At 37.9% G+C, this 12,004-nt stretch overlaps 1 protein-coding gene across 1 annotated transcript in view; it reads left to right on the forward strand.

The window, feature by feature from the left end:
- Positions 1-12,004, forward strand: part of DOCK2 (dedicator of cytokinesis 2) — a 559,513-nt gene that overhangs the window by 40,391 nt on the left and 507,118 nt on the right. The window contains exon 2 of the mRNA XM_056811565.1: positions 3,755-3,838. Within this exon, the coding sequence (XP_056667543.1) occupies positions 3,755-3,838 (84 nt within the window). The remainder of the gene's footprint in view (positions 1-3,754; positions 3,839-12,004) is intronic.

Raw genomic sequence — 12,004 nt, forward strand, 5'->3', positions numbered from 1 at the left:
GTTTGAATGCCTTTTAAGGAAAAACTAGCAAAGATTCCATGGGATGAGGCATTGCTTTTCCTGAAAGCAGATCCAATGGCAAGAGCAAGGGATGGTGGATTGTCTGCATGATCTAATGCATTCTCAGTCTCAGAAGAAACCAAATAAGAGGCCAGGTGCATTGGGTGGGCTCTCTATGGTGAACTTATGGGAAGACATGCACAAGAACCACATCATATGGGTGGGCAGGCATGACTGGATTGATCTGTATCACTGAAGGGGGTCGAATCCATGTTTCTTCCCTGGATACACTCTTCCCTTCTCCATCTTGACCCTTAGGCAAGCCAGTTCAACTCTACCCCATCTTCTCTTGAGTCCCTTGGCTCTCTCATCCTACTGTTCATGCCCTGCCAAGCCTTAACCTTGTGCCAACTTCCACCATCCACTTCCTTGGCTTCTATTCATGTGGCACTGAATATATCTGGAGAAAGATATGAAACAACGTGGGTTGGGTTCACTGCAAATATATGTTCCACAATCTTCACTGGGCCCTTATTGTAGCAAGACAATCCTTTTATACCTTTGAAACTGATTCATTATCTTCCTCACCACAGCAACTTTCCTAAAATCTTTTCATCCCTCCTTAAACCTCTCATGCCTCACCCCTTATCCTCTCAGCTAAGAACCTTGCCTCATATTTGAACTAAAAAACATTGAGACCTGTGGCTGAGAGCTCCCTCTTATGTTCCTCATCTCATGTCACTCTGATGCTTTTCTCTCTTCTTTATCCCTGTAACACATGAAGAGATAACCCTTTGCCATGCCAAGCCCCGCTTTTTTACATGCCTAATTGACCTCATTTCATCTTAACTTCTCCAGCAAATGCCCCCCTCTATTATTGTATTCTTTCTCTAAACTTTAATCTTTCCCCATATTCTGGCTATTTTCCTACTACCTACCTACAAAAATGCTGTGTCATCCTCAAACACCCCTTGATTCAAGTGTCTGAACGAGCTTTATCCTATATTTCTCTCCTACTTTTTCAAGGGTAAACTCTTAGAAAAAATTGGTTAAAACATTGATTCCACCTCTTTTCTTCTCTCTTCTTAACTCCATGCATTTTGATTGATTTCCAATTTCATCTTTTAGTAAAAATATTATCTTCAAAATTAGCTATAATTCCTTAATTTCTAAAACCTTTCCCCCTCAATCCTTATCCTACTTGAATTCTTTGCAGCCTTTGATATTATTAGTCTTCTTCCTTGCTATTCTTTTCTCTCTAGGTTTTCATGACACAGATGTCTTCTCCTGATACTTGTCTGATTAGTCCTTCTCATTTTCCTTTGCTAGATCTTTTTCCAAGTTACACCCACTAATGATAAATCTTCCCTGTGACTCTGTTCTGTACCCTCTTCTCTTCTTCCTCTATAATATTTCAGGTGGTGATTTCATCAGCTTTTGTAGACTCAATGATTGACATCTATGCATATGATTCTCAGAGCTATTTATTCAGCTTTAACCTGTCTTTTGCTGTCTAGTCTTGCATCTCCAACTTCCTGTTGGACATTTGGAAATGAATGTACCCAAGACATTTTACATTTACTATGTCCAAATATGAGCTCATTATCTTTTCCCCAAAACTCTCTCCTCTTCCTAACTTTCCTTTTATTCTTGAAGGTACCACAATCCTCCTAGTCACCTAAACTTGAAATCTAGATGTCATCCTCAATTCATTTCTCTCACTTCTCTCTTCATATTTAGTCAATTGTCAGCTCTTTATTTCTCTCTTTGTAACACCCTAGTGTAGTCCCTCATCACCTCATACCTAAACTCTGCTCACTGATTCGTCTCTTTGCCCAAGTTCTCTTCCTTCTCCAGTCCATCCTTCAGTCAGCTGCCAAATTTATCTTCTTAAGTACAGATCTTACCATATGTTTACTCCTTATTCCCTCATTAAACTCCAATGGCTCACTATCATCTCCAGGATCAAATACAGAGTTCTTTATTGGCATTTACAACTTTTCATAACTTGGCCCTACTTTGTCTTTCTGGTCTTATTCCTCTCTATGTGCTGTTGGATTCTGAATACAGATTAAAACACACCATTTAAAAATTTTATTTCCTCCATGGATTTTTTTTCTCCAGTGTAAGCAATATATTGTTTCACAACATGACAAACATGAAAATATATATTGTATGATCTCATATGTATGACCTATTCCATATTACCTGGCATTGGCCTCATTGTTCCTGAAACAGGACAATGTTTTCATTGGTGGTCCTTCATGCCTGGAATATTTTTTGTTTTCCCTCTCTGACTCCTGGTTTCCTTTGAGCTTCAGCTAAAATCCTACCATCTTCCCAAAGTTTTTCTTGAGTCCCCTAAATGTTAATGCCTTCTCTCTGAGACTCCTTCTCCTCCATCCCCTGATTTATCCTGCATGCATCTTGTTTGTACATAGACAATGAGGTGGGACAGTGAATAGAGCACTGGACCTGGAGTTGGGAGAACTGAGATTAAATCTAGTTTTAGGCATTTAATAGTCCTGTGACTCTTGGGCAAGTTGGGCATTGTCTGTAGCTGCTTAATAAATGTTTGTTTGTTTCTTTCTCTGGGTAGCTATTTGCATGCTATTTCCTCCTTCTAGCTCCTTGAGAATAAGGAAGGTTTTTGTTTTGTTTTACTGGCTTTGTTTTCCTAGGGCTTTGCACAATACCCAGCACAAAGTATATGTTCAATAAATGCTAGCTCTTTGGCAATTGGTGGCTTGATTATTGAGATCTCAGATTCATCTGGATATTTGAATCCTTGCTTTTTAGATTTTTGGATTCTCAGAGATGCTGAGGCCTGGAAGTCCCTTGCGATGGCTTTCTTCTAGACAAACTTCCTATTCCCCGACTCCCAAACCCATCCTCCCAAACCAAAATAGTAATCGTTTCATTTTATTTTTGAAGAATATGTTTTTCCTTTAACTCAAAGACCTATCTTCAATGAGCAAAACAAGGAAAAAAGCATTTGTTGAGCACTTGTTACATGCCAGGGACTGTGATAAACACTGATTATACACATTCAAGCTTCAAAAAAAAAAAAAAATACACGCTGTGCTCTGACAAGGCTTACAACAGAAGAGGGGAAGGGAAGGGGAAAAGATCGCCTGCCCTGAGTCCAAACTATGGGAAAAAGGGATAAAGAAAGAGTTAAGGGCAGCTAGGTGATGTAGTGGATCTTAGAATCGGGAATCAGTTAAAATCTGGCTTAGACACTTACAAGCTTAGTGTCCCTGGGCAAGTCACTTAACTCTGCCTCAGTTTTCTCATTTGCAAAATAAGCCAGAGAAGGAAATGACAAATTGCTCTGGTATTTTTGTCAAGAAAATCCCAAATGGGGTCACCAAGAGTCAGACGACTGAAATGACTGAGCAACAAAGAGTAAGAGGTATATTTCAGTGTGAGAAGATTTTAGGAGTGATTGGGAGTTCTAGGGTGAGAAGGGCCTCTGGTAGAATGAGGTTCCAGGGTGATACTTTTGCTGAATCATGTTATTGAAGTCCTGGAAGTCAGAAACACAGTCGTGCTCTTTCAGCCATATATTCCTCACCTGTAAAATAAGGAATTTGGATTAGATAAACTTTAAAATCCCTTTCAATTCTAAATCTGTGATCTCATGATCACAACTATAATAAATAATATAACAACCCTATGACTCTTGCTGAGGCATGACCTGCATTCTCAGAATTCTAATCTATTTCTCCTCCTCTTCTCTTTCCTTTTGTAGCCATATATAACTTTCAAGGCAGTAGAGCCCCCCAGCTCTCTCTGCATATTGGTGATGTGGTGCGGATCCAGGAAACCTGTGGAGGTAAGCAATTGGTATTCTTTGAAATTTTTCCCCTCCACATCTTGTGAGACACCTGGGATATTTTCTGTTGTTACTTCTATAGCACTTATTATTTTTTAATTTTTTTTCAGATTACAGGTCAGTACAATTTCTTTTTAAAAATCAATCAATTAATTAATTGATTAAGAATATTTTCCAAGGTTACATGATTCAAGTTCTTTCCCTCCTCTCTTCCCTCCCCCCTCTTGTGACTGACATGCAATTCCACTGTATTTTACAAGTATTATTGATCAAGACCTATTTCCAAATTATTAATGTTTGCACTAGAGTGATCATTTAGAATCTACATCCCCAATCATATCCCATAGAAATATGTGATCAATCCTATGTTTTTCTTCTGCATTTTTCCTCCCACAGTTCTTTCTTTGGATGTGGATAATGTTCTTTCTCATAAGTCCCTCAGAATTGTCCTGGATCATTGCATTGCTGCTAGTAGAGAAGTCCATTACAATCAATTGTACCACAATGTATCAGTCTCTGTGTACAATGTTCTCCTGGTTCTGCTCCTTTCACTCTGCATCAATTCCTGGAGGTCTTTCCAATTCACATGGAATTCCTCCAGTTCGTTGTTTCTTTAAGCACAATAGTAGTCCATCACCAAGATACCAGTTTGTTCAGCCATTCCTCAATCGAAGGGCTAGAATTTTTAATAGTCATTTTCTGACATTTAGTGACCCATGTTCTTTGCCTTCCTCCTAACTCTCCTCAAGACTTAGGCAGATAATATGTTATAGGTTGTACAGATGGTATCATACAATACATATTTCCATGTTTGTCATGTTGTGAAATAAGACACATATTGTTTATACTAGAGAAAAAATTTATGGAGGAAACAAAGTCAAGAATAATGTGTTTCAATTGGCATTGTCTCTAATAAGTTCCTTCCCTGGTTATGAATAATCTTTTTAGTCATATGTCCTTTAGACTTGTCCTGCATCCTGGCCTTTGTCAACAATAGCATCTATTGTAATATTTTCAGCACTTGGAGATTTATCGGATGGGCTGGACCCAAAGACTGGGGCATTGTGTTCTCTCCCTTCCTCACCTAGAGGCGCATCTACTCTGGACCCAGGAACTTGAATCAGACTGAGTTAAATCTCAGAAGAGCCTTTCACATTTTTTTTTTGCTGCCCAAGGGAAAAATTGCTTAAGGTTTAGGTGAATTAGTGTTGGGGGATGGGATAAACTACCCTTCTCTACACCTTTCACTAGTAGCAACCAGAGAAAAATTCTGACACTCTTCATAGTGTTATGTGGGAAGAAAGTTTAAAGGTCGTGTTCATGTTTTAAATATTCCCCGAGTTTTACCTTTCCCTATTCATGGGCCAATTAGTCAGCTGCATCATCATTTCCAAATGCTAAGCTCCTCAGAGTTAAATCAGGCCCAGATAATAAGCCTGAAGCAAAAAGGTCAATTTTGCACAAGCCCAGTTCAACCTGGTTAGAAAGGAAATGAGGATATTTCTTTGTAGAAAGTGTCAATCTTCTACTTAGCTTTCAAAGCAATTTTCCTAATGGACCTCCCCTATAGGAGCTCCTTATTTCTTCCTCCATCAAATTCCTACTGGTTGGCTTTTAAAACTTCTAATAACTTGATTCCTTCTTACCTTCATAATCTTTGCATGCCTTACTCACCCCCTTGGTACCCTTCAATCCATTGACACTGTCCCTCTTACTGTTCCCTGTACTAGACATTCCATCTCCTACCTTAGGTATTTCACCTGGCTGTCACTCATGTCTGGAATGCTCTTCCTCTCATCTTTGCCTCACAGTTTCAGCTAAAATCCCACCTTCTGTAAGAAACTTTTCTGAATCCCTCTTAATTCTAGTGCCTTTCCTTGTTTAGTTATTCCCTGTATATATTTTGTTTGTACATAATTATTTGCGTATTGTCTCTCCCATTAGACTGTAAGCTCCATGACAGTAGGGATCATTTAAAAAATTGCTTTTTTTTTGGTTTAGCATGATGTCTGGCATATAATAGGTCCTCAGTAAATGCTTGTTCATTTCACTTGATTGTATTTGTTTTTCAAAATGTTATACTAATATTAGTAACTGGTCTTTAGTTAATGTCAAATTTTATGATTGTAATAATGGAGAGGCATCATGGTGTAGAGGGCTGCCCTAGTGGTCAGGAATATTTGTCTCTCATTCTAAGGTATGAGACCAAAGGCAAATCCATCTTCTTGGAGCCCAAAGTAACACTTTAGGACTAAGTTGCACATATATCATGATCTGATTGGGTAGAGGGAGTTTCCTTTCTGGATATTTCCTACAGATAAAATAAAAGAAAAAAAAGAAAAATGTAATTGTCTAGTATTTTGTACTAATTTATATTATCCACTTTATATTTTTGAAAAGTCTATTTGAAATGCAAGGATGGAACAACAGAGGTAATACATAGCTCTGTACATGCCTTACAAACCAAAAACTATACCATGATAGCAAATTTTGCCATTTGATTAGATATCTTCCTTTGCACATCAAGCCTTTGTCTAGAGAGATGAACTTTGCTCAAATTTCAGCTTGTGTTTGAGTTCAGGAACCTAATTTCCTGGGCTTTGGTTCCCTCATTCCTAAAATGAGGAGTTTGTTGTTGAGTTATTTTTTAGTCCTGTTCAATTTTGTGATTTCATTTGGGGTTTTCTTGGCAAAGACACTGGAGTGGTTTGCCATTTTCTTTCTCAATTCATTTTACAGATGAGGAAACTGAGGTTAAACAGGGTGAAGTGGTTTCCTAAGGGTTACACAACTAGTCAAGTATCTGAAGTTGGATTTGCACTTCCTGATTTCAGGCCAGCATTCAATCTACTGCACCACTTAGCTGCTCCTAAATTATGGACTGGGATCAGGAAACATCTGTTCAATAGTCGGGAGCTTGAAAAGCCTTGAATAGAGAGCAGATCTGGAATCAGCAGGCTGGTGGCCATAACTACACACGGACTAAAATCAAAAGTTTGAAACAAGATGAAGGGCTGGGAGCTAGGAGGTCAAGTCAGAGTTCAAAGAATCAGTACTTAACTAGACTCAGAGGTTGTTTGCCTGTTGGTCAGGTTCTTGGTGGATCTGGGTAGCCCTGAGATGTGAGTAGATAGTAATTCTAATTGGGAGAATTTAGACCTGTAATGATGCTATTATCCTGACTGAGATATGTATAAGAAAAATGGAGTTACAGGCATGTTTCTACAATTTCTAGTTGGGAGGGGATAGGGCAAACAGCTTATATCTTTACCAGGCTTTTGAAGTTTCTGTAGTGTCTATCCACTCTCCATAATAATGAGCCAACTGGGTGGTCACATTTTAAGTTGTTTTGGGTTGCCCATTTGTTATGGACACATTTAAGCAACAATCTGTCATCCCAGTAATGAGGTTCTGGTAAGGAGGCTCCTGACAGATGCATTTTATTTACTAAAATGATGAATGCCAGCATTTGGATCTGCTTGAATAATTTCAAAAGCTTTTCAAGTCAGAGTATTCATTAATACTAGCTATACACAAAACATGCTGATGGAGAATTGCATCCATTTTATTAGTTTTAGACAATAGTTTTAGCTATCTCTGGAGATAGTGGGCTGGTCAACCACCCCACATTATTCTACCTTTAGGACAATTCCTCCAAGTAGCTACTCACTCTTGATTCTGTATGTTTTCACTGTCTGACTTTCATTTCGGGATCCTGAAATGCTTTCCCTCCTCATGTCCTTTGTCCCCTACCTTCCTTCATGACTCAGCTCAAATCCCAAATTCTGCAGGATGAGGTTCCTGGTCCTTTCTCTCCCTACCTGTTTCCTGTTTCTCCCTGCCCCACCACTAATGGTATCTTCTCTTGAAGAAGCCCTTGAATTTACACTGTATTTATGTGGTATGCTGATTCCTCTATTCGACCATGAGCTCCTGGAGGGCAGACATTTTGGCTTTTCTTTTCTTTGTATCCCCAATATTTTTAGTACAACACCTAGCACATGGTAGATTTTTAATAAATATTTGTTGTTGCTGCTGCTTCTGGTAGTAATAGAATGGAACCTGGAGCTCCTGACCTTCAGCCAAGACTAGGTGACTTCTTAATCCTTCAGTCAACTAGCATTTATTGCCTACTCTGTTCCAAACAATATGCAAAGCTCTGGGGATATTAATATGAAGAATGAAACAAACCCTATTCTAAGGAGTTTATATTCCAGCAGGGGAGACAGCAAGAACAGATATGAAGATATGGTGACTAGAACTAAATGAAATAAATTATAAATAAATATAAACAGTTAACTACAAGGTGTTCTGGAAAGGTGAGGGTGTATATGGTATCAAGAAAGGCTTCATTTGAGAGGAAGTGCTTAACTTTCACCTTGGAAGAAAAGAGGGATTCTAGGAGGCAGAGGTGAAGAAAAAGTGCATTCCAGGCATGGAGGATGACCAGTGGGAAGGCATGTATACAGGAGATGACGTGTTATGTGAAGAACAGAGATTTGGAAAGCCAGTTTATCTGCATCCCAGAATGTGGGAGGAAGAGCAATAGCTGATGTCTGAAAATATATATTGGGGCCAGGTTATGAAGGGAGAGAGGGGAAAAAAAAACTAACCAGAGAAGTTTGTGTTTCATCCTAATTGCAATAGGGATCCTTTATAGTTGAATGAGTAAGAGAGTAATATGGTTAGATCTTTAAGAGAGATCATTTATCATTCAGTATGTAGTACGGACTGGGGTAGTGAGAAATTTGAGGAAGGTGACCAATCAAGAGGCTGTTGCAATAATAAAGGCAAAAGGTGATGAGGGCCTGAATAATGGTAATAGAGTAGAGAAAAGAGGACAGGTGTGAAAGATTTTGTGGAGATAGAATCACCATGATTTGATAACTAAATTGGCTATTGGGGGGTGATAGAGTGTAGGGAGTCTGGGACAACAGAAGGATTATAAACTTTTGGAGACTGGAAAAAAAAAAGATATTCTGGAGATATCTCAAACTCATCTATAACCAAACCCTCCATAAACCCACTCCTCTTCCATACTTTCCTATTTCTGTCAATGGTAAATTCATCTAGTTTCTAGGAACTTGAAAACCTTTACATGAGGACTTTCAGAATTCCTCAATTTCTAATTCTCTTTCCTTGTTTAAGTTACTTTGTTTTATTTTATACATAATTTGTATTTATTTACCTATATGTATTTGTTGTCTCCTGTTCTCCTACAGAATGTAATTTCCATGAAGGTGGAGACTGTTCCACTTTTGTCTTTATAGCTTTTGCTATAAAGTGATTTGCTTAAATTAGGTAATTCTTGAATTATCTACCATTGAAGGAAACTGTTGCAGCAAATCAAGCTAAAGGTAATGAGAAGAGCCTGGTGGTATCAATATGAAAGCACTAGCAACTGGGGATCTAGAAAGGTCTCCTGTAGAGGTGACTCTTGAACTGCCTTTTGAACAAAGCTGGGGGTCCTTAGAGGCTGAGGTGGGGAAGGAGTGCATTCTAGGCATCAAGAGCTTGTGCAAAGACATAAGGCAGGAAATGGGATGTCATGTTTGGAAAATAGCTAGTAGGTCACTGGAACTAAAAGTACATGAGATTCTTTGTAGCCTGGTCCCCTCTAAATCATCTTGTGCATCATTGCCAAATCAATTTCCTAATATACTGCTTTTTATTATGTCCCTTCTCTGTGATGAAACTCACAATGCATGGCTCCCCATTATCTACAGAACAAAGTTCAAACTCTCTAGGCTGGCATTCAGTTCCCTCTTACAATCTGGTCCCATCTCACTTTTCAGCTTCTTCTTATTCCTCCTCAGGATGAACAGTCTATGTAAGGGCATTCTCACTGCCTCCAGAATGTTACATTCTCATTCTGAAGCTTTTCCTTATGGCATTTCTTTACCTGGAATTATCTTCTCTTTCTATCTAAATGTTGTTCATCCTTTCAGAGTTCAGTTTGAGTCCTATCTACCCTATGAAGCCTACCCTGTCCCCTCTATCCTAGGGACCTCTTTTCTATAGCATATATTTTTGAAATGATTTTCTATTCCTTGCTAATTTTGTTTATATTTACAAATCTTATTTCCCAACTCTATTGTAAATTCCCTGATGGCAAGAAGCACATTTTATTCTTTCTATCTATTCCTCACCTTTGTATTTAAATATATTAATATATAAAGTAGTAACTGCAACTTCATGAGTGTGAGTTCCTCTCTTTCTGAGGGAATGACTGGTATAAGTTAGCAGATATTCATTGAGCATTACTATATCTAAAATAAACTCGATGATAAGACTCTTTAGCTTTTGTTGAATTCTTAGTAGTCAGATATACAATTTATGACTATACTGCCATTCAAAACTTTTCTAACTTGCCAGGAGCTACCAGATTATGATGAAGAATGGGAGTAGGACCACAGTGGAAGAGTGGATACCTAATACACACACACACACACACACACACATACAATACTTATTGAATTGAATTGATAGATCAAGGCAATTGATAGTGTTTGAAAAAGCAGATGCTAGTATGAATAAGATCTTGTGGTTTCTCCCTTCTCCTTCTTTAAAGCCAGCAAATCATTTTCTTCTCCCATATTGGGTTCATTTCCAATTCCATATCTTGCCTTACATCATATTTGATATTTCATAATAGTTCTTTTTGGAGGATGGGTTGGAGAGGACTGTGGTTGTCCCAAACTGTGATTGTAGCAGTGTGGGCAGCTCCCTATAGTGGAAAATCCATTCACTCTAACATATTTTAGAAAGTTGTTTGGGGACACTGAAAGTGAATGACTGGCCCATGTTCACACATTTAATTTGTGTCAGAGACATATACTGGAATTCAGGTCTTCCTAACTCTAAGACTGATTGATTCTCTATTCTCCATGTCAAGCTGTGATGTTCTTGAAAAGTGGTGTGTAGTAAATTGTAATCTTTTTCTTTGAATTATTGTTTTTTTGTGTCTCTGGAAAGAAAAGAATACAAAAATTAATATATGTGATATATCAGAATTGTACTAGGAAATGGAGGAAAAATGACATTGCCTTGTATTGTTATATAACTGCAATAACTGTAGGCAGAAAATGACAACAATAACAAAAGGTAAGAGATTATGGAGGCAAAGGAGAAATCCAGACAAAACTCCCTAGGAAAATTTAAGGAAGAAGACAACATTTTCAGTTGGCAGGTAAAGACGAGGGGCTTCAAGGAAATGACAGTTGAAAGTACTTTAAAGGACAAGAAGAATTTTAGCATGTTAGGATGAGGAAGGAATGCTTTCTAAGGACAGGAATGCCTTGTGGAAAGGCACGGAGTTTGGAGATAGCTGGATAAGACTTGAGGGACAGAAAATAGAGCAGGTAAATGAGAGTCAAACAAAATAAAATTGGAAATCGAAGTCTAAGCAAGAGTGTAGATAGAAATTAATGTCTAATGTGGTAAGAGTAGCACGTGTTTTCTCTAGCCTAGTCTAGCTTTTCTTTAGAAAGGCAGAAAGACCATTGTTGGGGTTATCTTTATTTTGGTTTCCTTGTTACCAGAGGTATAAAGGACCAACCTATGAGGTAATGATGTAGGAAATTTTTATCAGGCCTCCTATTAAATTGTTGTGAAAGGAAGACATTTCTGACCTATTTGTATGGCAACTTACCTTGGTGAATTCCAAAGCTGAGGAGTAGCCCTCCAACCAAAGTACTATTTTTAAACCTTAGAAGCTATATCTTTTGTTATTAATGAAATTATTTTTGCATGTTATGATTTGCAGAGAGTCTTAGTGTTTGCTATCTATGAACCTGATTAATCTGATTGTTTTAAGTAAGATTTGGCCTCTATAAACATAGTATATAAAGTTTTTATTTTATCTTCTAGGAGTTTAGGAACCACTGGAGATTTTGTAGGTTGGAGATAGAAATGTTCAGATATGTGTATTAGGACAATTTTGGGCAGCTTTCTAAAAAATGAATTGGAGAAAAGAGAAAGTGGAGGTAGGGAGATAAGTTTGGAATTAAGGAATTCAGTGAATGGTATTTGGGGACCTGAACTGATATAATATGAGAATGGGAAGAAGCAAATGTTTGTGAAAGATAATGGAAGGTGATAATGCCAGTGATTACTCTCTAATGTATCTGTTATTTAAATTTTAACATTTGTACATATGGTTTAATA

The sequence above is a fragment of the Monodelphis domestica genome, chromosome 1, assembly GCF_027887165.1.
Source record: "Monodelphis domestica isolate mMonDom1 chromosome 1, mMonDom1.pri, whole genome shotgun sequence".
NCBI lineage: Eukaryota > Metazoa > Chordata > Mammalia > Didelphimorphia > Didelphidae > Monodelphis > Monodelphis domestica.